This window comes from Gymnoscopelus microlampas (assembly GCF_963454915.1).
Source record: "Gymnoscopelus microlampas genome assembly, chromosome: 4".
Lineage (NCBI taxonomy): Eukaryota > Metazoa > Chordata > Actinopteri > Myctophiformes > Myctophidae > Gymnoscopelus > Gymnoscopelus microlampas.
This window is the reverse complement of record NC_139941.1, coordinates 11,770,305-11,796,766: the sequence shown is the minus strand read 5'-3', so window position 1 is coordinate 11,796,766 and position 26,462 is coordinate 11,770,305. Positions and strand designations below refer to the sequence as shown.

The 26,462-nt window shown below is 41.8% G+C and overlaps 1 protein-coding gene across 1 annotated transcript in view; it reads left to right on the top strand.

Moving 5' to 3' along the window:
* fras1 (Fraser extracellular matrix complex subunit 1) overlaps positions 1–26,462 on the top strand; it is a 255,511-nt gene that overhangs the window by 37,071 nt on the left and 191,978 nt on the right. The window contains exon 3 of the mRNA XM_084054742.1: positions 22,474–22,584. Coding sequence (XP_083910868.1) covers positions 22,474–22,584 — 111 coding nt within the window. The remainder of the gene's footprint in view (positions 1–22,473; positions 22,585–26,462) is intronic.

Here is a 26,462-nt window from a genome sequence, read left to right as displayed (position 1 = left end):
CAAACACTGATGGCATTGAACTGCTTCGGTTGATAGAGCCGTGGTTTAGATTCTAAACCACGGCTCTATCAACCAAAGCAGTTCAATGCTGCATCCCCTGCACTTTAGAGAATGCACAGAGGGAGAGGGAGAGAGAGAGGGGGGGGGGTGGGGCGGACAGACAGACAGACAGACAGACAGACAGACAGACAGACAGACAGACAGACAGACAGACAGACAGAGTTGTCCTTTCCTCTTTCATTCCCAACAGACTCTTTGATTTTCGTGAATTCAAGCTGTGCTTGTCCTAAAAGCCAATTTGATCTCCAGTAGAACTTAAAAGAGACACGACATCCCCCCCTCGCCCCCAACCAGCCCCACCCCCCCCCCTCTCACCCCAGAGGTTATGTAAGAAGAAAGTCAAATCTGTTTGGGCTGGCAGCGGCAGCTCCTTCAACTTGAATGTGGCTCTGCCCAAAACCTTATTCCATCAGAACAGAACCTCTCTCTCTCTCTCTCTCTCTCTCTCTCTCTCTCTCTCTCTCTCTCTCTCTCTCTCTCTCTCTCTTTCTGTCATGCACGCACGCGCGCGCACGCACGCACACACACACACACACGTACACGTACACACACACACACACACACACACTGAATCACTGATGCAGTGCTGTGAGACTTGTGAGCACTTGTTCGATATAAGGGGCCGTGTCCACATAAAGTATTTTTTTGGTGCAACAGAGCGTTTTGGATATCGTTGCTGCCGGGCAGAAACCTCTTATCTCCATATTTTAACTTTTTTGTGTTTTTTTTCGTTAGTTAACGCCCTACTCGATCACACTACAGCGTCACACAAAAGCGTCAAAGTAGCAGATCTACAAGCTCGAAACGCGGCGCGAAGCGGCGCGTTTCGAGCTTGTAGATCTGCTACTTTTGACATTTCTTGATTTGAATCCTGAAAAGTAACAGTTTTGGACAAATGAGGTTTCCACCCGACAGAGACGATATCATATCCAGAGCGCTACACATGCACTGAGTTATAGACGCCTCGGCTCAATGATTGTGGCTGAGAGTCTCTCCAAGCCTCTGCATAGGAAAGTGACGTGAAAAAGTTACACTATTTTCTTCTTGAAACACCCAAAAACTGCTGGACGCTGAGAGTGGCGCTGGGAAGAACAGCACCCCAGCGTGTTTTTCTTTTGTACCATAGACCGTTGGTTCTCAAAGTGGGGTACGGGGTCCCCCAGGGGTCCTTGAGGGAGTTCCAGGGGTCCCCAGCTAAATGATGGATAGTTAGGAACCAAATGGACCCTTATGGGTCTGTAACTGGGTCTGTACAAATGGAACCAAATGGACCCGTTAAATTAACATTGATTTTACAATATAAATTGGGGTCCCAGAGGTAGAAATGCCATTAAATGGGGGTCCGTAGCCTAACGCATGTCAAACTGGGGGTCCTTGAAATTAAAATGGTCGAGAATCACTGCTAGAGCCGTGAAAATCTTCTCTTATGGGGGTCCCTGGCATATCTTTTCAAATGGGGGTCTGCGGGCTAAATAATTGTCATTTTGGGGGTCCTTGACATGAAAAGGTTTGAGAACCACTGCCATAGACATGTGCTGGCAGCTTTAAAAAAAACACTTTCTGTGGACATGCCCCTAAAGACATTAGTTAGTCAAAATTCACGGAGCGTCACGGTACTGTAGTTCAGGCAGGCACGTTAGTCGAGCCGGGGCCACGCTCATACACCCTCCATTCACATACGGCCACGATCGAAATGGTTCAATCTATAAGGGTCCACAATGACAGCTCTTCAGTGTGATCAAACTCCCTCCACCTCCCATGGCCTCCTCTTGTAGTTGCATTAAGGTTTTCACCATGTCAGCATGTGAATCAATGCAGGTTCATATGTATTGCATCATTTTCTTGTAAGCCACTTGAACCCTAGCATCCCTATTCTGGGGAGAACATTAGCCGAAAATAGCCGATCTACTGTTCAAGCCGACCACGTGCTGCAAAGAGATTTGGTGTAGAGAGGAAAAGAGCGGACCAAGCACAGATCCAAAACTCTGTCAACTCAGTATTAGTTTATACGTTATAGAGGGTTGCAGGAGTATCTTTACATTTTGCCCTCAGAGGGGTTTTTACGTCTATTTTCATGTCAGTGTTGCTTCACAGATTATTCTGTTCACAGGAGCAGAGCCACACAAACACATTCTATGCAATAACATCATTGCAATATGATTTTTTTTGTTTTTTTTTCATCCTGACGACTGAAGGATGTTAAAATGGTAAATTTGGCAGTGTGGGAGATGGTTAGTGATGCCAGTGAAGCCGCATGTGTCACTGGACATGAGGTGGAGTCGTGCTTAGAGCAGGGAGATGCTGAATCATAGTTTTGGCTTTGTCTTCTGGAAGCCAAAGAGAATGTAGCCAGATGTGTAGCTGGCCCGAGAAATGAGTGGTCATCAAAAGAGCATTTGAAGAAAAAGAGATTGACTTCAATCTGAATTATACTTAGTCGTATGACACTGTCCTGCGCCGGAAATAGTGAATACACAAGCTTACAACACACATTTTGCAGCGGAACACTGTCATACGATGCCATTAGTATTTGAGCTGTAAAACTCTAGTATGAATTACACATTATGGGATTGTAAAAATCTGTTTCACACGGCACCGACAGGCAGAGCCAGGTACAAGGAGGGACTCTGAAAAGGCTGACTGGATTATTTACAGGTGTAATATTTCAAGAAGTTGTAAGAGAGGGAAAGGAGATGATTTATGGTGACTGATGTTTGGACCAGATTATGTGTGCATTTTTTCACATTTGTTTTGGTTCTTATAAGATCAAGACATCAAAATACAGAGAAGTGGTGTGGTGAGAGTAAATTAAATTAAACGTGTTTTTATGTAAAATGTTGATGTTTTTTATGTTAAAGCAACAATCCGGTGTGTGTTATTTCTGAATAATGACCGATGTGCTCTATAACAGACCGCTGTCTAATCAAAGGCTCAGAGCACCTGGCTTGATTTTATTCTGTATCCAACATGACGGCCATGTAAACAAACGCACCATGTCATTTAACTCACTCTCACAAATGTTTTTGAAAACATTTGAAGTGAGAAATAGACAATGCAGTGACCGAAAATGTATTCTATTTTATCAGCACTCCCTGTTGTTTTCCGAGGTGACCGTGTTGCGCTGGACGTCCGTCCAGTCATCCGTCACACTTACATTTTGAATGTTTTACTTTAATTACCGTGAGTAAGGAAATACTTTGTTTTGTTGTTACTTTGGGGTCAATTTATTAATGTATTTATTAAGTAGCCGTGTTATAAGCGGGGTTCGCCTCGGGGTTTAATAATCCTGTCGGGGGTTATTTCTCAACAACAATTATCCCTTGCGTAACTATAGTACATGTGCAGTGGTTGGACGTGGTCTGACGTTTAGACCCTGGTGTCGTCGGGTAGGACACCTACTGGTCGACAAGTAGTGTTGCCTGAAGCTCATTAGCACAATATCTCCCCTGGACGAGCAGGGATTCCCCACTTGGAAACTGCTTTAAAAAGCAGCAGTAACATAAGGCTGAATTTCTTTTCCGACTGCATGGATTTTACTTTCTTGGGGAATAAAGAATAAAGCATTTGGCTGTACAAAAGACTTTTGCTCGTGAACCCATGGGTGCCACATTGCTTTTACTTTGCTCCGTCCCTATTTGTCATGGTTCTATTTGTGCAAAATCGCTCTCCCCACTATCTATTGAACTCTATGCAGGAGGGGGGGGTTTTCCCTGCATTTTTGCAATTTAAGTGTCTTTGCACGGATGGAAAAGTCTCAGATGAGTTTGAGCTGTATTTCTGCTATCCTTGTGAGAGTAGAGCGCTTGATAGTCATTTCTACAGCGGCTTGCAGACCAAGGAACACGACTCCTCTCTACTTGTGCCTCCTAGAGATTTTCATCGTTGTCTAAGGTGGAAGCCTTGTCCAAAACCATTACCTTTCAGGAAATGCTGTTGTTGCTGTTGTTAATACCTTTCATTGGTTAATTATTTATGTATTAAACGTACAGACAGGCTTAACCACTTTCAACCGTGGGCATATTAAAAATGCGAAAATAGCAGATCTACAAGTTCACAATGCATTGCGGTTGCGTTGTAAGCTTGTTTGTTTTTGCTATTCAAAAACAGCAGATATACAAGTTCATAGCACGGCACCGGGAACAGCGAACATTTCTAACTCAAATCTTTGCTTCTGGGGGTCCCTGGAAGCGTGAGATGGGGGTCCGCAGCCAATTACATATCATTTTGGGGGATGAAAACGTTTGAGAACCACTGAAATAGCAACATAAGTTTTAAAAAAAAAACTGTTTGGATTTAGAAGACATTTGTAGAATATACTGTTGCGTGACACTGTCACAAGACCAAATCTAAACTAGGGCATTAATTCATGAAAAAAAAACATAGAGACAAAAGATGAAATATGAAGATACAAGGTTTCTCCCCCGACAACAAACAATATCCATTGTCTGCAGTGGCGTGCAGAACTTGAGGAATATGACTTCTCTACCTGTGTGCCTCTGCTACAGTGTTTGTTTACATATTTGAAATAGTTGTGTATCTGTACCCTCGGGGGGGGGGGGGGGAGCCTGCTACGCGGCTCAGGAATACCTTGCCCGCGGCAAAGATATCCAGCAGCCTGCCTGTCTGTCAGTACATATAGCTGTCCTATAACACACAGAGTATCCAGCCTGTTCTTTGTCAGGGCACATCTGTCACTGGATAACGGCGGTTCGCAACCTGTGGGTCGGGACCCTAAGGGGGGTCCCCACATGATTTTGGGGGGGTCCCCCAGATGACGGTGAAGTGGCCATTTAAGGACTTTTAGACCTTTTTAATACCTAGAAAAAAAGAAAGAAAAATAAAAAAGACCTTACTGCATCAAAGGTAATCAACAAACTGTACTATAAAACTGGTCAAACATTGCCCAAATTGTCAAATGATATAAGAAAGAGGCAACAATTGTGAAAATAGCAGATCTACAAGCTCACAACGCCTCGGGTTGCGAGGCGTTGTGAGCTTGTAGATCGGCTATTTTCATAATATTTATCTGTGGAACCGAGTCAAACTAAAAGTGTCCAACCTGTCCTTCGTCAGTACATATATCTGTCCTATAACACAAAGCGTCCCACCTCCTCTCTGTTATGCATATCTGTGCTACATCACAACACATGGTGGTTTGACAGGTGGGATTATCACATTTTCTCGGCATGAGATCTTTGTCTACTGACTATGGGGGTCATGGGGTTCCTTTTACCTTTTACTTGTTATGTGTGTGTGTGTAGTTGTACCAGCATTTGGATCTTGTGTTCCCTTTCTGAAGCTGCATTGATTTATTGAACACTTTATAAAATGTTGTGACAGTGTCGCTTGAGGGAAATGGCCAATCTACAAGCTCGCAACGTGTTGGCTATTTCTGCCTATTTTTGCTCTTTTGTTTGCAGAATTTCCGGTTCAGTGAAATCTATTTTCACTGAACCTTCGCCTACTTCCGCCAAACGTTTGCATATTTTTGCCAAATCTGAACCTGTTTTTGATGAATTTTCTGCAATTGTTGCTGAATTTTCACCTATTTTCCCAGCATTTTCCCCTATCTCTGCCTATAATCACATAACAGAAACATTTGACAGTGACTCAGGAAGAAGCACGTATTGGCCTTTAGGCTTCAAAAAAGACTGTGGTTATAATGTTGAAATTGGGCCAGCAGTGTGACATCAGGCCCTTACTGTAGACTGTAGAGTGACATTGGGTCCTTAGTGTAGAGTGACTTATGCCCTTATTGTAGAGTGAAATTGGGCCCTTATTGTAGAGTGACATTAGACCCTTACTCTAGAGTGACATTGGGCCCTTACTGTAGAGTGACATTGGGCCCTTACTGTAGAGTGACATTGGGCCCTTACTTTAGAGTGACATTGGGCCCTGGCTGCAGTGTGACACTGACACAGGGATCTGGCTGTATATGTCTCCGTCTCCAGCTGTTTCTCCTGAGCCAGAAAAACCATTTGAGCTGAGTTGGATAAATAGAGTGCAGCAGTACAGTGACTCTTTCCTTTATGAGGCCACAGACAGTTGACTTGCAGTATCATGTTTGCAGCATAAATATAGAACATGCCTAGAGACGCTGGCATTTTATTCCACATGTCTCCCCGTGTCACTGCTAATCAATGACTGGAATGTTATTATTGTTAACCGTAAATACATACACAGTACATAAAGTGCATAATGTTCATGTGACACTAACAATAGGCCATTAGGCATTTCATTTTATAAACAGTGTCACATAACTGGGCGCTGGGGGTCTTAATTCTGTGACGTGAATATTCAGTTACAAATTGAAAGTTAAAATAGGCGTCACATTTTCAGCTTGGCGCCTGACTGCAGCTGTTTTTAGTTTCTTTTTTGGAAAGTGTGTGACACTGAAATAACGCTGTGTGGATCCTGAGAGAGGAACTTTGTTTGTTCATCACAGTGTCTTACTAAATATAAATTAAACACGCTTTACCGGCACCTGCACCAAAGCCAAAACACACACTCACATACAGTACACACTCAAACGTTGTCATACTATTTGAATAGTATCCGTGTTATTGGGTGACTGGGCTGGGAATAGGAGCCACCATGCTGAACCCTCCAACAAGTGTCTCTTTTCCACTACAAGAACTAAGTGAACCGGACAGTTTCAGATATGGTTAATTAAACCATTAAACCTAATTTGGTACTGCTCAGGAGGTGGTACTAACCCTGAGTTCTGGAACTTATACTTTCAATTAATTATAAGAGTTTTATTGAGTTTTTCTTTTAATGACGTACCTCCCCAGTCTTTTGTTTTATTTTTTTAACACATTTGCTGTTTTGTGTATCCTACTGACTCACCTGCCAGTGAGGAACCCCCACCGGGAGGACGTAGAACCTTCGTCCTACTCCTCCCGCCCAACACTCCATGCTGACCCAAGCCCGTAGGAATAAGTGCACTGACAATTATCACCCTACCCGCCCGGCTTGCCTCCCCCGAACAAGGGCCAATTGTGTATATAGTAGACGCTCGACAAAGCCGGATGCACCACACCTCCCCAGTTCTATAGCTACTGTAACAGACACGTAAAAAACAAAACGAAACAAAATCATCACAGCACTTCGTGGGTTCTGGAATGTTCTGGGTTTACCCCTCGTAGTGGAACTTGTTCCATTTCTCTCCTCTCTGGGCTGATCTGAGGCTGAAGGTGATTGATCTGTAATAGACGTGAGATGGAATGAAACGTGTTCCTCAAGGTGCAGCGGGAGATATCACCTGTCAATCATTCCCTGGATTGTGTTAAAGATTGAACCGCTCTGGACGCAGCCTTCAGTCTCTCTCTCTCTCTCTCCAGCTGCTTGTGTGTGTGTGTGTGTGTGTGTGTGTGTGTGTGTGTGTGTGTGTGTGTGTTTTCTCTCTATCCCTCAGCAGCAGTGAGGTCTTGAGATGATCCGCTGTGTGTCTTAGCTGTGGGCCGTTAGCAGGCTCTGCCAGACTGCCAAACACCAGAGATGTTCACTCACACACACACGCACGCACGCACGCACACACACACACACACACACACACACACACACACACACACACACACACACACACACACACACACACACACGTTACGACATGGCCTGATGCTTGTAGAAGACTTCTCATGAACGATGCTAATAGGAACCCATGAGGAGGCCTGTCAGCTGGTTGCGTGTGTGTGTGTGTGTGTGTGTGTGTGTGTGTGTGTGTGTGTGTGTGTGTGTGTGTGTGTGTGTGTGTGTGTGTGTGTGTGTGTGTGTGTGTGTGTGTGTGTGTGTGTGTGTGTGTGTGTGTGTACTTGCATTACTATACTTGTGAGGGCCACATGAATTTGAAAAAAAAAAAAAAGATTGTGAGAAAAAAAAAATCTGGCCCTCACAAGAGAAATGTGTTTTTAAGGTAGAAAAAAAAGAATATATATCAGAGGACCTGGGCTCAGGCTACGTACAGTACAGGCACATTGGTGTTCCAGCAGCTCTGCTAGACATTGAGGTGCCAGCGGCCGTTAAGAGCTTTAAAAGTTAACAAGATCTTAAAAATCAATTCTAAAGGTTGACTGGCAGCCAGTGGAGTTATGATTGATTTATACTCAGTCGTAACTCCATAACTGATTTATAATCTTGAAAATAGCAAATTTACAAGCTCACACAACGCGTCGCAGCTGCTATTTTCGGCTTTGGGGTAAAGAAAAAAAGAAGGAAAAAAAGGCATTCATAAGACCACCGTCCTAAAATGTTGATGTCCTCACAAGTATAGTACAAACGTGTGTGTTAGTGTGTGTGTGTGTGCGCATGCATGTGTGCGTCTGTTGGCCTGGTTTTAGTTGATGGGTTGAAAAGTGAAATGTACAGTGATTCCCAGGCAGCATATGGACTTAATCCTCTTACAGTTTCACTGGGAAGACTTTCACCTTTTCACACAGACCTTCAAAGCCTCCATATGGCCCTTTATAGCTGCCTGCCCTGAAGCCAGTATGTGGTACAGTATGCTGTACGTGTGCGTGCGCTCGTTTGTTTGTGTGTGTGTGTGTGTGTGTGTGTGTGTGTGTGTGTGTGTGTGTGTGTGTGTGTGTGTGTGTGTGTGTGTGTGTGTGTGTGTGTGTGTGTGTGTGTGTGTGTGTGTTAGAGCCCTGGCCGATATACAGTATTGGCCATTATTTGACTTATCTGACCACATCGGTAATTATGCAGCAGCTGTGTCCCCTATTTTCAACCACTTTTTCAGCCTGGCATCCCTATTGTGGGCTTCTAATTGGCTGTAATAAAGTGGTCTAAAGTGGTTAAATAAAATAAAGTGAAGTTTGCAGGTGATTTACACTTTCTCTATCAAAGAATAATTAAAGTTTAATGTTATTTTCATATATATATTTTTCAAGTTTGATGTATACTTCAAAAAGGTTATCTACCGGTATGTTTATTTTAATCCATTTGTTTTTGCTTATACCTAAGTTAAGTGTTCTCAAATTAAAAAAATCTGGAATTGGTTGTGTGTGCGTGCGTGCGTGCGTGCGTGTGAATCAGTGGTGCATGACTCATCTCTCTCCACGCCTCTCTACTCTTCCACTCTGCCTACCCAGTAAAACACAAAGTTAAATTAACAGTCCTGATTTTACTGTGTGCCTCCCTACTGCCATTTGCGTTTACTTCTCAAGTTTAGCACGCGCACACAGACACAGACACACACACACACACACACACACACACACACACACCACACACACACACACGCACACACACACACACACACACACACACACGCACACACACACACACACGCACACACACACACACACACACACACACACACACACACACACACACACACACACACACACACACACACACACACACACGCACACACACAGTAGGAAAAGGTCCCGGCAGTACAGCGTTTAACGAGCCAATTAATCACCAAGGGGGAACCAGACCCCGTTTCCTGGGTCAGGTTCCACCTAAAGCTGTCAGAGAGCCACCCCATCTGCGTGTGTGCGTGCGCGTGTGTGTATGTGCGCGCGTTTGTGTGACTGTGTGTGTGTGCGTTTGAAGACTGTTGAAGGGTGTTGAAGAGTGGAGGACTCAGGATTCAGTTGGATGATCTCTGCACTTCCTCCAGTGGTCATTTTACAAGCCCGTGTCTGATTTAAATGTTTATCACTTCCTAACACTGACGCCTGAGAGACCAGATTACGGCTCACCTATAACTATAAATTCCAGGAATATATGTCTGTTTCGTCTGTCCGTCTGCGTTTCCGTCCCGATTTTATATCCAAATATGGAGACTAGAGCCCGACTTGAAGGTCTAGTTGAACAATCAATAAGTCTGAAGGTGAAACCAACTGTATGTGGATATAGAAAGAATTCCCTGCATGGGAAGTTCAGTTTCAGCTTCGCTCATGCGATGGCTAGTTAGGGGTTAACCCATTAAGACCGGGAACGCATCTGTGTCATTTTAGATTTCTTTGGCTATTCAAAAATAGCAGATCTACAAGCTCATAGCGCGGCACCGAGTGCCGCGCTACGAGCTTGTAGATCTGCTATTTTTGAAAAATCGTGAACATTTGTGCAAATCCTTTTATATATATTTTTTTATAAGAGAACATTTGTAACTCAAATCTTTGCTTCTGGGGGTTCCTGGAACAAAATATTTTGAGATGGGGTCCACGGCCAAATACATTCTGTCATTTTGGGGGTCCTTGAAATGAAAAAGTTTGAGCACCACTGATATAGAAACATACGTTTTTTCAAAAAAAGACATTTTGTAGAATCGGCCTCATGGTCTTAATGGGTTAAGTGTGACACTAAGGCACATGCGTTCGAGTCCTGGACTTAGAATGCATGGAGCGAATCAGAATGTATGATGTATTTAACTGGATTAAATGAACCAGTCGCCCTGGTCCTGTCCGCCGTCACTGCCATTCAGGCCCGTGCTGCCTCCTGCATGCCAGTGTGTCTCTCTCTCCCCAGTGCTGCTTCAGGTCAGTGTGTTTGAGTTAACGGCATGTTCAAAGTCGTTTCCAAATTAATGTTAAGTCACGGATTCATAATCTCGCTCCAAAAAATCGCATGCATTTTAAATCGGTCATGACTCATGAATGAGATGCTGTTCATTTTTTTGTTGTTGCAAAAGTTGCATTTTCAACATTCTTCTGAGCTGGGAAACAGTGCTTAGATGCTTGGTCAGCTAGAAAGCTCTTGTTGCACTGTACAGTAGCTATAGTTACATAGTGGGGTCCTTGAGAGGGTTCCAGGGGGTCCCCAACTAAATGAGTTGATATAGTATTAAAATCAGTTACCACTGTGGCCCTATTTTATGCTTCAATTATTCAAAAATAGCCAATCAGTATTTCTTTTTTTACAAATCTTGTAATTTTTTGAAAATCCTTCTCTTATGGGGGTCCCTGGCACAACATATTTTCAGACGGGGGTCCGTGGCCAAATACATTTATACATTTGGGCGTCCTTGACATGAGAATGTTTGAGAACTACTGGCCTGGTTATGCTGAAGTTAGTTACTCCATTGGTTCTCAAAGTGGGGTCCGGGGACCCCCAGGGGTCCTTGAGGGAGTTCCAGGGGATCCCCAGCTAAATGATAGATAGTTAGGAACCAAATGGACCCTTATGGGTCTGAAACTCAGAGAGTGTACAAATGGAACCAAATGTTTTTTTTTTTGGTTCCATACACTCTCTGAGTTAAATTAACATTGATTTTACAATATAAATTGGGGTCCCAGAGATAGAAATGCCATTAAATGGGGGTCCGTAGCCTAATGCATGTCAAACTGGGGGTCCTTGAAATGAAAATGGTTGAGAATCACTGCTAGAGCCGTAAAAATCTTCTCTTATGGGGGTCCTTGGCATATCTTTTCAAATGGGGGTACACGGGCTAATAAGTGTCAATTTTGGGGGTCCTTGACATGAAAAGGTTTGAGAACCACTGACTTACACAGGAGATATGGGCTGACATTGTCTATACTGTAGTTACACACTGCCGTTACAGCAGCAGATATACTCTACTAGGTTGACATTGTCTTCACATAACCTTTCCTTTCTATGGCTGAGTAGAGACAAGGAGAGAGGTACATTATTGAAGAATCATCTCATGTCCGCATGGACGTCAGCAATGCCAAATCACAGCTTCACGGGCAGCTTGGCGGGTATGATGCCTTTTATCCCCTATGTCTTGTGCTGTCCAATATTCAGCAGAAACACTGGATGGGAAAATACGCCGTACTGTAAAATCCGGAGTTAATTCAATTCATGAGAGTCGTGCAAGGGTCCATTTCTAAACTCTCAGAGTTAAAGTTGACACTCTGTAGTTTGCAGTGTAGAAGGTTGAAGCATGGTCACAGAGCCGTCTCCGTGTATCAATTATTTACTTCTGTCTTTTGCACTTAAAAACTGTTGTTTATCACTTTTATGTTATGGATATATTAATTTTGTACTTGGTGAATGTCCAAGCTGAACGTGACATAATGACCAGACATGACATGTTTTTCTTTTTAACTTTAAAAAAAAAATCGCCTCGTTTCCAGGATACTCTATGTGATGTCTGTGATTTTGTTTAATATACGCAATATTCACAGCTAGTGTTCAAGGCAGAATTTAATGAAATTGCGATCTTCTATGGTTTCCTGGCATACGTTACATACAAGCTCTCTGAAATCTGCGTGAAAAGTTCCGATTTTGTAACACAATCCTGGCGAAATCTCTATGTGATAATAACAGAAAGAGGCGGTTTGCAAGCACTTTGAAGACCACCGGTGGTCCTTTAGGAGGTTCCAGGTGGTCCCCAGCTAAATGATGGAGAGTTGGTATAACCAAATGGAAAAACTCTTGAGAGTGTAAGATTTACGCTCTCATGAGTTAAAGTATTGTTAACCATCTGCATTACCTAATTAACAAGAAGTCCACACAATTAAAGAATGTAGATGAATTGTTATTTTGACAAAATCGATAACAAAACGATAACAGGTCTTGGGTGTGAGAGGCTAAATCTCATCAAATGGTGCTCCGTGGCTGGACTTTTCTCGTTGAGCATTAAGGCAGAGAAGTTGAATTAGTCGTGTTTGCAGGACAGAGAGGTGGTTTGACCAAAGGTTTTTGGGTTTGTATCGTGCTTGTCCTTCACACATGTTCTGTTGCTAAAGAGTCATGTCTTGTTTTATATCTGTCTCTTTGTGCTTGTCTGTCTCTGTCTGTCTCTCCTTGTCTGTCTCTCTTTCTAGCTCTATGGCCAATCTATGCTATTTTCAGTTGAAAACATGTTATGGGACAAAGTATAAATTAACATAAAGGTTGGCATGCGACGTTGATTGATGCTGATTATTTTGATGCTGCTGCTCAGTGGCTGTGAAGGTGAGATATTAACGGGTCATTTACTGGTGAACTCGGAGGATGCATTAACCACTGAATCCGTTAAGACCGGGAACGCATCTGTGTCATTTTAAGATTTATTCGGCTATTAAAAAATAGCATACTGTATACAAGCGAGTGCCGCGCTATGAGCTTGTAGATCTGCTATGTTTTGAAAAAACGTGAAAGTTTGTGCAAATCTTTGAATATATATATATATTTTTAAGCAAACATTTGTAACTCAAATCTTTGCTTCTAGGGGTCCCTGGAACTAAATATTTTGAGATGGGGGGTCGGCGGCCAAATACATATCATTTTGGGTGGTCCTTGACATGAAAACGTTTGAACACCACTGATAAATATAGCAACATATGTTTTTCAGAAACCTGTTAGGATTTAGAAGACATTTGTAGCTATGTTCCTGGATTTAATGGGTTAATAATGTCCCTCTATTCCTGACCCTGCTAAATGGGTCTGTCTCCGTTACAGCGGGCTATAATAAGCTTCACATTTAAAAGGATATTTTAGCTCGCTGCCTCTTGACCACATGTAACCGTATGCCGAACTGTACTTGCATCAAAATACTCTGATTGTCTTGCATGTCTAAAAAGCATCTACTTTTAGCTAGGTTGATTAGATTTCTCTAGGCTTTGTTCTAATGGCACCAATAATTCCAAGCCGAAAACGTGTCCATTTCGTTATGCACACAGTGATAACCCTAATGGAATGTTTTAACCCTAGGCCATTGGTTCTCAAAGTGGGGTCCGGGGACCCCCAGGGGTCCTTGAGGGAGTTCCTGGGGGTCCCCAGCTAAATGATAGATAGTTAGGAACCCTTAATGGGTGTGTAACTCAGAGAGTGTACAAATGGAACCAAATGGACCCTAACGGGTCCATTTGGTTCCATTTGTACACTCTCTGAGTTAAATTAACATTTATTTTACATTATAAATTGGGGTCCCAGAGATAGAAATGGCATTCAATGGGGGTCCGTAGCCATGCATGTCAAACTGGGGGTTCTTGAAATTAACATGGTTGAGAATCGCAGCTAGACTCGAGCTGTCAAAATCTTTTCTTATGGGGGTCCCTGGGATATCTTTTCAAATGGGGGTCCGCTGGCTAACATGTGTCAATTTGGGGGTCCTTGACATGAAAAACATTTGAGAACCACTGCCTATATAGGCAAGGCAAGGCAACGTCACATCACGCCGTGTGGTGGGCTTGTAGATCGGCTATTTTCAGTGAAGAGATTTTGGCGTAGAGCCAAAAAACACAGAACGGACCAACGATAGACGCCCTGGAGGACCCCCTGGTCAACTAGTCTCTAGGTTTTTAAGTGGTTTAGATGTCTGGTTTATTAAAGTGGTTATTTATATACCGGGCATGTATATGAAGACATGGCTTTAGTGCTAATCTATCTTAGTTGATGAGTCAGATTCCTCAGCCATCTGTTACGGCCCAGAAACATATTTCATGCCCTTTTTGCTAATATCTGTCCGTTGGAACCGTATCAGTTTATGGAAGGGGGTGGGGCTGGATGGGGGGGGGGGGGCAGTTATAAGCTCATTAGTCATGTCTCACCACCAAGTCTTTTAATTGGACCAGAAGCAGGGTTGAAGGTTGGACGGCCAAAGTCACCGAGTCACAAATATTATGGATGTATAGCGGCCACACATGTGGCTATTAGCATAAGAATGATGGCAACACGCACACACTATGCACCCGCACGCAAACACACACACACACACACACACACACGCACACACACACACACACACACACACACACACACACACACGCGGTACCCTGTAGATAGTAGAAAGAGTTCCCAGCTGCTAAATAGCTTGTCTCTGGGACGGGTCAAAATGACGGGCTAACCCATGACATGCAGAACCGTTCATTACACCCACGACCGACATTGCAAAGTCATGTTCCCAAAGTCAGTCAAAGCACTGGCTGAAAAGGGGAAAATGTTGGAGGGACACGGTGACAGTCTGAAGTGTCCTTCAGTTCGGTTTAATTGGATCTCTTTGCTCGTTGGCACAGCTTGCCGCGTGAGAAATTAGCATATTATCACTCAGCCTGCATCTGAAGAGGACATTGTTGGCGGAAAGCAATTAAACAGCACCGACTGCATCCATTTGAATGCATTTAGGAGCGGGATTTATTCTCTTAACGCAGCAGTGACACAGATGTCACATCCTCCCTGAAAGCACTCCATTCTCTTGTGCTTCTTGTTCAGAGGGTATGGCGTTTATAAGAAACACGGTACAGGATGCTTCACGTCGAAGGTACAGCTTAGGTTTATGTTGTGTTTGTCAGTCACAAGGCCCAGTCTGTAGTGAAGGGTTTGCACCTGTGCTGAGTCTGCTGACATCTATCAGTCAATTAAACACACCTGGTGCTCGTTGGTGAGTGACTCATAGGGAGGTCACTCTGACCCCTGAATTACTAATTGAGCCTTTTGTACACAGTCCATCACTGACTTTATAACGTCTTATAAAGGTCCTACAACAGTATGCACTTCATTGTCCGACAAATAGCTAAAATAGCCAATCGACAAGCTTGCCGATTGGCTATTTTTCACACATTTTTTGGGATCCCCCCCCCCCCCCCACGTTTTCATGGTTAGTAACAAATTATACACAACACATATCCCTGTATGCATGTACGCGTGCACTCACATGTGATTATCTTATCTTATCTCATCTCATCTAACCATGTCAAGGGCCTCCAAAATTATAATTTACAACCCCATCTAAAAAAAAAATATTCCAGGGACCCCCCAGAAGCAAAGATTTGAGTTAAAAATGTTTGCTTTAAAAAAATATATATATTCAAAGATTTGCACAAATATTCACGATTTTTCAAAAATAGCAGATCTGCAAGCTCATAGCGCGGCAGCTCGTAGATCTGCCATTTTTGAATAGCCAAAGTATAAAATGATAATATAAAGTAGTATCACATTTCATTCGAGAACTCACATCATAATCCATCCCAGCAAACACATTTCTGCACGTGTGTGTTCACACACTCACAGCTAAAACACAGGTATACGATTTGATTTCTCTTTCCCCACCCAAAGTGGAGATTTGATACGAGCAAAGTTGACCCGCCCCGTAAATCCAAAGCCGTGTTGACATAACTACTTTTCCACACGCATTACGCCAAAGTGGTCGTACCGTCCCATTCCCTAATGAAGGTGTGAGCCCGGCCCGGTGATTTATACCGTCTGCAGATTGAATGTGTGTGCCTCTGTAATTGCTTCAGCCCTCTCTGGTGCTTTCTGTACTGCCTGGTGAATGGAGCCGGCTCCATTTTTAGACACTTACATTTAGTCTAACTTGGCAAGCTGCCCTCGGCTGCTCTCTCTCTCTCTCTCTCCCCATCCTGAGCGGAGGAGAAGGTGATGGCTCACCCTGGTGAGAGCATAGCAGACACATCACATCACATGAATTGAGGCTGTGGTCCTTCCCAACCGCTGCCCTGGTTTTGAATCCGACCCCGAGGCTCTTTGCTATACATGGTAACCAGTGGTGGAAAAAGTACACAAGTGTTGGCACCAAAATGTACTTAAAGTACCAAAAGTAAAAGTTCACAAGTTCTCAAATGTATAAAACTCTTTCGAAAATAGCAGATCTACAAGCTCACAATGCGTCGCATCGCGACGCATTGTGAGCTTGTAGATCGGCTGTTTTCAAGTGGCCGAAATGTATATACAGTATAGGGTTGAAGTGGTTAATGTATGTTTTGCAACGATAATCTAAATCTACAAAGTAACTAGCAACTAAAGTTTTTAAATAATTGCAGTGGAGTAAAAGTACTCTCAGAGTTAAATGAACACTGTAGATTGATGTCCCAGAAATAAAACATTTTAAATGGTTTCAAATGGATCCATGGTCGTATGCATATGCAACCCGGGACTCCTTGGAAGGCAGAAGGTTTGAGAATCGATGGAACTAAATAAATGTTTGTCTCCTTCTAACGTCAATAGCCATGGCTAGCCATGCCGCTGATGCGGGGGGGTTGTTGTAGCTGTAAATCAAAAGGCCCGGGCAGAGCGAAATCTTTCTCTGAGGGCGAATAAAATGAGTTTCGGCTCCTTAGATGTTTAATCAACGTAAGTCGGGTATCGGTCCCTATAGGGGACATTCTCATTGGGGCCATTACTACCTAGCTCTATTACTGTATAGGTCCCCCAGGTTAAGGCTTGTCAGCAGTGGTGGAAAGTAAGGAAGTACATTTACTCAAGTACTGTACTTAGATACAATTTGGATGTACATTTACTTTACTTGATTATTATTATTATTATTATTATTATTATTATTATTATTATTATTATTATTATTATTATTATTATGATAAATGTAATAATAATAATAATAATAATTATTACCCTTATTATTATTATTATTATTATTATTATTATTATTATTATTAGTAGTAGTAGTAGTAGTATTAGTATTATACTTTAGTATTACACTTTAGTATTATACTCCACTAAATTCCCCTACAATTGTCTGACAGCTTTAGTTACTAGTTACTTTGGAGATTTAAATTATTGATACAAAACATGCATTAACCACTTAGCTTACCTATTCTATACGGTGGCTCTCTGAAAATTGCCAATCTGCAAGCTCACAATGTATCGAGTCGTCACACGTTGTGAGCTCGGCATGATGCGTACATTTATTTCGGTACTTTAAATATAACTTTGGTGCCAGTGCTTTTGAATGTAGGCATTTTGCTTAGCAGAGTAATTCTTCAATGTGGTATCGGTACTTTTACTTAAGTAAAAGAACAAAAAACTAATTTGAGTACTTATTCCGCCACTGTCAGCAAGTCCTAGGTTCCTAGGGAAATCTTTGGCTCTTTCACACCCCCAGTTGCTGTAAGAGGTGCGTGTCCATGGACCGGAGGTCAAATCCATTCTGCTTACAGTCCCATTCAGGAAGTAATTAGGATGGGGATGGAGAATGGAGTAGGATTGTTTTCGGTGAACCTGTGACCTGGGCTGGAATGGACCCATCCTCTGAGTCATGTGGTCTGCTGTTCTGCCTGCAGTTATTAGGAGGTCATGTGACACAGCTGTGTGAAGACCATATTGTTGACGCTGCTGAATCACAGCCATATCGTGTTATTAAGGAGAAATGTGTTTTACCTGTAGCCCTGTGTATGCACCTATGATTTCACTTGGTCATGGACACTTAAGACACACTCAGCCATGCAATACTGAAGGTCAAATATAATAATATTCATATTAATATTAATATTAATATTACAATGAATACTAATACATTTGTAAACCGCATAAGCTCTATTTTATACTTTGTCGTACAACGGTGCCGTGCAAAAATAGGGACAATAGACAATCTACAAGCTCACAATGCGTCGTATTGCGACGCATTGTGAGGTTGTCGATGGGCTATTTTTGAAAATATTTAATTTTATTCAAATTGATAATTTTTTATAATCAATTACATAGTTTGACTAGCTGTTGCACCCCTAATTGTGTGCCCTTGTTGTTGGGGTATTTGCTACTGTACACATAATAGAATTCCACCTCTGCATTTAATCATCCTAACGTTTTACGCAGGTGAAAGTGCCATTAATACTGCACCCGGGGAGCAACTAGAGGTTAAGTGTCTTGCTCAGGGGCACTTTTTTTTTTTTTTTTTGTGTTTTTTTTTTTTTTCACTGAAATTCTTAAGTTGACCCATTTAGACCATGAGGTCTAAATGGAAAGCAAACTTATGTTGCTATATCAGTGGTGCTCAAACTTTTTCATGTCAAGGACCCCCAAAATTATATGTATTTGGCCCGTCGACCCCCATCTCAAAATCATTTGTAATAGGGACCCCCCAGAAGCAAAGATTTGAGTAAAAAAAAAATCCCCTTAAAAATATATATATTCAAATATTTGCACAAATGTTCAATATTTTTCAAAAAATAGCAGATCATTCTTCGGCATTCATTTTAACGGTCGGTTTGAATAGGTTAATATACCACTATTTACAGAGCAGTGCAAGCCTTGCTTGTAAGGATTGCTTGCAAGTCATTCTTTGTAACTTTCATTTTTGTAGTCTTTTTGGCGACGACTCTGGTAGCTAGAATGAAATGAACTGGGCCGATGCCCGCTGGGAACGATGCCCTTTGGGAACAATGCCCGCTGGGAACGATGCCCGTTGGTTTGATGTCTTTGCTTCTTGTCTAAGATCTTCTTCTCCATGTGGTCTTCTAGCGTCACTGGTCACATCCTTGATTCCTCATAATGTTGCTCTACCAAGAACCAAAGCTTGTTCTGTCACTCTGTACATGAACATCAGCCGAATGCCTGACATGTCATGTATGCACACACACACACGTTATGTAAACTGTATTTTTGGCAGCACCACAGATGATGAAACCAAATGCAACACACATGACCTAAATCCTTGTCATTGACTCACAGTTTGATTCAGTTTCTTAATGCTTGCTGTTTTTAAAGTGAAAACGATTAGGTGAGGATTTACAGCTCTACTACACGAGTGTTAATTTAAACCATCATAGGTAAAAAAAAACAACCTCTCAGGGTTAAATGAACACTCAGGGGTTTGATTTTGCTGTGTACTGTGTGTGCACGTGAGCTAGACAATTGCCAATGTTAACTAAACTTTCCAAAGACACTTAAAGGTTTAGTTCACCCCAAAAATTACTTATTCTCTATAAATGCACACCCCATGAAGCCTTGAATTCATGGATTAGAAAAAAAAAAGGTTAAACATAAGGACACATCGATGGCATGATTGATACCAATGGTGGTAAAAAGGTCAAATAGTCAAAAATATGTCGGGCAAACCGTAAATATGTCGGTCTGGTGCTAGACATTACAGGCAGTACAGTAACCTAGGAGTGGAAGCAGTTGGTCACTTGTTACCTGAAGCTGCCCATTAAGATGTCTGTCATGGTGTCACCACACACACACACACACACACACACACACACACACACACACACACACACACACACACACACACACACACACACACACACACACACACACACACACGCACACGCCTGTGGATAACCCTGTCATGACAATGTGATTTATCATACAGCTAAATGAGAGTTATGGACTCTAAGGTGATAGATTCAAGTTCATGGGTGCTGGAATATTGATTTATTCCCTGCTGTCAGTCTAGATGTGGCACTTTTGGAGGGTTCGGCGATGGAAGCTATTGACATTCCATCTGTCCTCTCAGAGTTAAATGAACCCACTTTCAACCTGGCATCCCTATTTTGGGTGTTATAGGTGAGATGTCTTTTTTTGGGGGTGTTATAGGTGCGATTTTCAGAAAAAACTAAAAGATTCCGATATTTTCAACAACCACATGTTCAGAAATATCAGATCTTTTTGATTGGCATGACATAAAAGGCTGACATAAAAAATATTGTATAATTAGAATTTATTTCAGCAATTTTTCAAAACCTTTGAAAACATTAAAGGAGGCGTACAGGCTCACAATGCTTTGCATGGCTTTTTAAACAATGGGGCTTAAGTGGTTACCGGTAATTCAAACCCATTCTCTTCCTATTCTTTCCCCTTAATGCCAAACGATACCAGCTGAGAGATCATCTCCATTAAACACCAAAGCATCCTTCATGTCAAGAAGTATTCTGTATTTTCACCACTTTGGTTAAAATACACCACTTTGTATTTTAACCCTATATACTTACCGGGGTCCCCGAAGGCCTCTAAATCAGATCCACTCCTTTTGCAAGGCAAATGCAGGCAAAATGCACCAAAAATAGCTGTAGTGGAATAAGTACTCAAATGTTTTACTTAAGTAAAAGTACCAATACTGCAATATAGAAATAGTAAAAGTCCAGAATTCAAAATTGACTTGAGTAAAAGTACAAAAGTGTTGGCATCAAAATATACTCTACCAAAAGTAAAAGTACTAAAATATTTGAAAATAGCTGATCTACAAGCTCACAACGCGTCGCGATGCGACGCGTTGTGAGCTTGTAGATCGGCTATTTCCAAATAGCCTAGGTATAAAATAGGGCTAAAGTATTTAATGTATGTTTTATGATATCATAATTTATATCTGAAAAGTAACTAGTAACTAAAGTTTTCAAATAATTGTATTGGAGTAAAAGTACAACATACATGTGCCTATATTCTCGCCGAATGTTAACCTATTATGACATGTCCAGAATAGGGATGCTAGGTTTCATGTGTGTTTAATGCGACAGTTTTTTTTTTTGGGGGGGGGGCATTAACAAGGATTTCATCACAAACGACAATGAAACGTTCTGCAGGGATGCTAGGGTTTACTGTGTTTAATATGCAGAATCAGTGAGTTGTGAACAGTTTAAACACAGCATGCATTAGCAGACCTACTTGTTTGTGTACTTGCTACTTTCACAGCTGTCCCTTTTTAAAGGACCACTGCAAAAAAAAAGAAGAAAATGATGTAGTATCTGTTGGTGTGAATGTGAGTCATAAACAAAACTTATGGCTCCTGTTGATTTTAAGAACACGTTGGAGCATTCCTTTAATGATTTAAATGTGTTCTGACAGGGTCACCGCTGTTCGGAAGAATGTTGTGTTTTTGCCTGTTGTTTTAATTTATTAGGTTCAACGTTCACAGGCGATGCAGAACGCTACTTTCTGCACCAAACCACTTGAGAATAATTTGAATAATATTCACTCTAAATGGTGGCACTTTGTTGCCATTTATTATTATTTTAATTTTTTTCACATTTTCAGTTGAATGAATATGCATGAAGCAAATTATGTGTACTGCAATTTTCACTGTCAGAATAACGATGAGATGTGAGTGTATTAACATAGCATGTTTTTTCATAAATGAAAGCCCTATTTTATACTGACAGTGTCACGCAAAAGCTTTGCTATCCCTAAAAATCTAGCCTGGTAAACTATCAGAGTCGCGTGAATTCAAACCGGGAGGCCAGGTTGATAGTGGTCAAGTGTGTCTGTGTGGGTTTTATCAATATTGAACCAATGAAAAGTATCAACAATTGTGATATTTAAAGGGGCACGGTGGCGCAGTCGGTAGGGCTGTCACCTCACAGCTAGAAGGTCCTGGGTTCGATTCCCGCCGGGGACGCTGTGGGCGTGTGTTCTCCTCCGTGTCATCAGCGGCCATACCCTAGGTGGGGTTTGCATGTTCTCCCCGTGTCTCCCAGGGTAGTTAATAGCTTCACAAAAACATGTAGTAATCCTGGTCCTTATACCGCCTCCGCCATGACAGCCGGGGCGCCTGATGGAGGGGAAAGGAACTGGTTGGAATAACGTGTTCCTTCCACGGAAACTCCCCCCTGTCAGGTGATAAGAAGGTCAGTTGGCTCTCATGCATTGAAGGAGGCATGAGCTCGGCCCTGGGCTCCCTAGGCTGGTGAGGGGAGTGTAGCGCCCAGGATCACTTAGATGATTGGCACCGGGTGAAAAAGGGTTACAAAATCGCGGGATAACATGTTTTTTTTTTTTAAACAATTGTGATATTTGACGTTTGTTGTGTGTTGTGTTTTTCCTCAACAGAACAACAGCGCGTGGAGACCTCACTCGTGTCAGGAGTGTACATGCTACGGAGACATAGTCATCTGCACCAACACCACACACTGCCCAAACCCCCGCTGTGACTTCCACAGGGTAAGAGCTTTATGTCTGCGCCGTAAAAAAAACCTCCAAGGTTTCATAACCTGCTTCAGAGCTTTAGCCACTTAAACCCCTGTACACTTGACCTGACCTGAGCTAAAGGCTGCTCTGTACTTTTCATTCCCTCTACGCTAGTGGTTCTTGACCCTTGAGGGGGTTCCAGGTGGTCCCCAGCTAAATGATGGAGAGTCGGTAACCAAATGGACCCTTATGGATCTTTGACTCTTGAGAGTGTAAAATGAAACCAAAATGAATGGACCCTTATTAATCTTTAAAGGACAACTTTGTTTTTTTTACAACCAAGGTTTATATTTTAGCTTGTAATTAAATTAAATAAATGATGTGTGTTAATTTTTTTTCATTTACTGCTTTCTATAGTTTTAGCAATTTTCGTGATATTTTTTACAGTGGGCGGGGGCATTCTGTCCGGTGGCTAAATATGCCTTTTTTTACACAATAAAAAAGGTCCTGTGGTCTTTGATGGCCAGATGTGAGTTATTGGGGGCTAGAAGAGCTACTGTAAATAATAATAAAGAAAACGCCGGGTTATTGTGTAAAGAAAGACATATTTACCCACCGGACAGAATGCCCCCGCCCACTGTAAAAAAGATTGCGAAAATTGCTAAAACTATAGAAAGCAGTAAATGAAAAAAAAACAACACTCATCATTTATTTACTTTAATTACAAGCTAAAATATAAACCTTGGTTGTAAAAAACTAAAGTTGTCCTTTAACTCTTGAGAGCGTAAAAGGAAACCAAATGGACCTTTACGGACCATTTCATTTTACGCTCTCAAAACTTAAATTATTGTTAAACATCTTAACATCTTTATTAAACAGTTGTTGTTTTGGTCAACGTTTGCCTGTCATTTCTCCTATTGGTACCAACATTAATACAGCATGGAATTATGGGCAAAATCTTATCCAACAATAACAATATATTCTAAGTTTGTGGTCTGAGAGTCTACATCTCATGAAACGGTGGTCCGTGGCTCAAATGCCGAATAAATAATGGACCTTGATATGAAAAAGGGTTGAAAACCACTGCTCTACACCACATCTCTTTGCCGAAAAATACCCGATACCCTACAAGCGCACAACGAGTCACGTTGCGACCTGTTGTGAGCTTGTAGATCAGCAGCAATTTTTTAGGCAAATGGTTTGTTTAGTTTCCTTTCGTTTGAAATGCAAAGAATAACCACGAATTACAAATCATGGATGTTAATCAGCGTGAGGATAAAACGGAATAAAATCCAGGAGTTATTTCCATTGTGGTCCTCGTACAAATGACAGGAAACGTGACACTTCACTTTAGTGACAGTCAGTTAACCACCCTCTAGACTAGGGGGTGGGCAACTTTGATGATGGAGAGGGCCACTATATTTCCACAGTCACTCCAGGGGGCCACATTGCATATTGTTGCTGTCGGGCAGAAACCTCTTATCTCCATATTTTAACTTGATTCATTTAGTAAATGAATGTCCTACTTCGTCATTCTACTATGTCACTCAAAAGTTGCAAAATTAGCGCTTGAGCTTGTAGATCGGCTATTTTTGCTATTTTCGAATTGGAAAAGTAACATTTTAATTTAATTTCAAATGCTTAAGTTATACTCATGTTAACTTTATGAACTTAAATACAAATACATTGGACATAAAAAAGACAATAACATTTTAATACTAGTCATTAAACAACCAATATAGACTAATTAATTAATGCGGGTCATGTGTGCATGTTTGGAATTGGAATAGCTAAACTAAAGAATAAACTAACTAAGGTGGGGGCCGCATGTGGCCCCCGGGCCACCAGTTGCCCATAGTCTAGAGTAGACCCTCTAGACTTAGAGAACCGGACTTGAGTTACAACTGTAGTTTTACAGTTCTTTCCATCTACACCTAATCTCTGCGCCGAAAATAGATGATCTACAAGCTACTGGTGAATGTTCCCCCCAGAATAGGCATGCAGGGGTTCAAGTGGTTGAAATAAATAAGACGGATACGGTTCAAGTGGTTAACCTGCTTTTCAGAAAAGGGTTCCGTTCGGGTTTAATACATCAACTCCACCTTGAAGCGTGGATCCATTTCTAAAAGGCTTTTTCGAGGTCAAATGCACAACTTGAAACCTATCGTTCTAAAAACACATTTACGGTGGAGAGCAGAAGTCTTTTTTTTTAACATACTGTAGGGTGGAGAGGCTGGCTAGGATTAAAACTGATTTACCAATATGTGTAGAGTATGTCAATACAATAAAACTAATTGCAGTGGTTGTATTTGGTCTGGTCTGCCTACCAGTTTTGCCACGTCTGCTTATTTTAAGCAATTTTGCGCTTGTTTTTCTGTAAAGTAGCTGGTAGTGGTGGGTTGTGGGTTGTGGTTTTTTGGGCTTGTTTCTAAAGTGTAGTTGCTTATTTGGGCTTGTTTCCTAATGTTGGTTAAACCTGTGTCTCTCAAACATTTTCGTGTCAAGGAAACCCCCCAAATGATAATGTATTTATCCAGGGACCCCCCACCTGCAAACATTTTGTGCCAGGGACCCCGTACCAGATTTGTGTAATCCCCAATATTTTTTGGGGAAAATAGCAGATCTAGAAGCTCACAACACGTCGCATCGCAACGCGTTGGGAGCTTGTAGATCTACTCTTCTGTAGAAACATTCAGATTCTGTGGTCGGGTAGAATTGGTTGACATGAGATTTTGCTATTAACTCAAATTGAAATTACAAATGTGCTCTCTCACTCAACAGCAAAATCTTTGGGAGAATCCCGGGTAGGGAATGAAAGTTACAGATAAGCCTTATTTTACATAATTGCAATGCAGCGTGAGCTTAGATTGGCAATTTTCGCTATTTTGAAAATGCATAAATATGTATTAACATTTATTTAGCCTATAATGACCAAAATGGGGACACCAGGTTGAAAGTGATAAATTTTTCTGTTAACCACTTACAGTACTTACACCCTAGTTGACCAGGGTGGTGTCCCCCAGGGGTCTGTACTCGGTCCCCTCCCTTTTCCCCTTCTACACCAAATCACTTCGGGCGAATATAGCCGACCCACAAGCTCCCGGTTGTGAGCTTGTAGATGGACTATTTCCACAGAATATCCCGACGTGCCCAGAATAGTCGACGCTCAGCGTTCATGTGGTTAATTTGGAAGCAATGGCAGTGACTCCAGCTTTAGCTTGGCTCAGCGTTTCACTTTTAATTCATTGGGAGACATTTCTACCCTCACTCTCCCATCCTCCTCATCATGGCTGCTTAAACGTGGATTTAGTTGTCAAGCCGGAGGTGACAGCCAGCGTCAAAATCAATCTCAACCCTGAGCTAAGGCAAACAATCGATGCCTAATGAATTCCACTCCGCTGGCTAGATAGTAATCCAATGCTAATTAAAAACTAGCCATCATGTGCACAGAGCCCTGCACTCCTAACATTTCTTATGCTCTTGCAACTTAACTTTTCCACTCAACTCAAGTTCAAAACTAAATGTTTGTTGTTAAAAATGCTCTATATTCATGGGTACAGAGTGTTTGTTCTGTAACAGCCCCCCCCCCTTATCTGCAGCTCTCTAGTATACAGAAAACACATTTTCAGGTGGGCCATCCTATCAGCTTAAGTGTAGTGTTCCAGTGCCAATTTTGTCTGTTCTTTTTTTTTCTTCATCACTTCCAATTTCAATAGTTTATCCTGTATCCGGTATGAGTTATCTCTCCTGATTTGATAACATTGGAATCCTAAACAGAAAATTTATTTTCTGTTTATTAAAGAGCTGGAGAGACGTGTGAGACCGATATTACCGAACAAACACTATAGTCTATTGGAATGATTACTATCAGAATATAGAGCTATTTAAAACGTATTTAAAGAAATACCGCT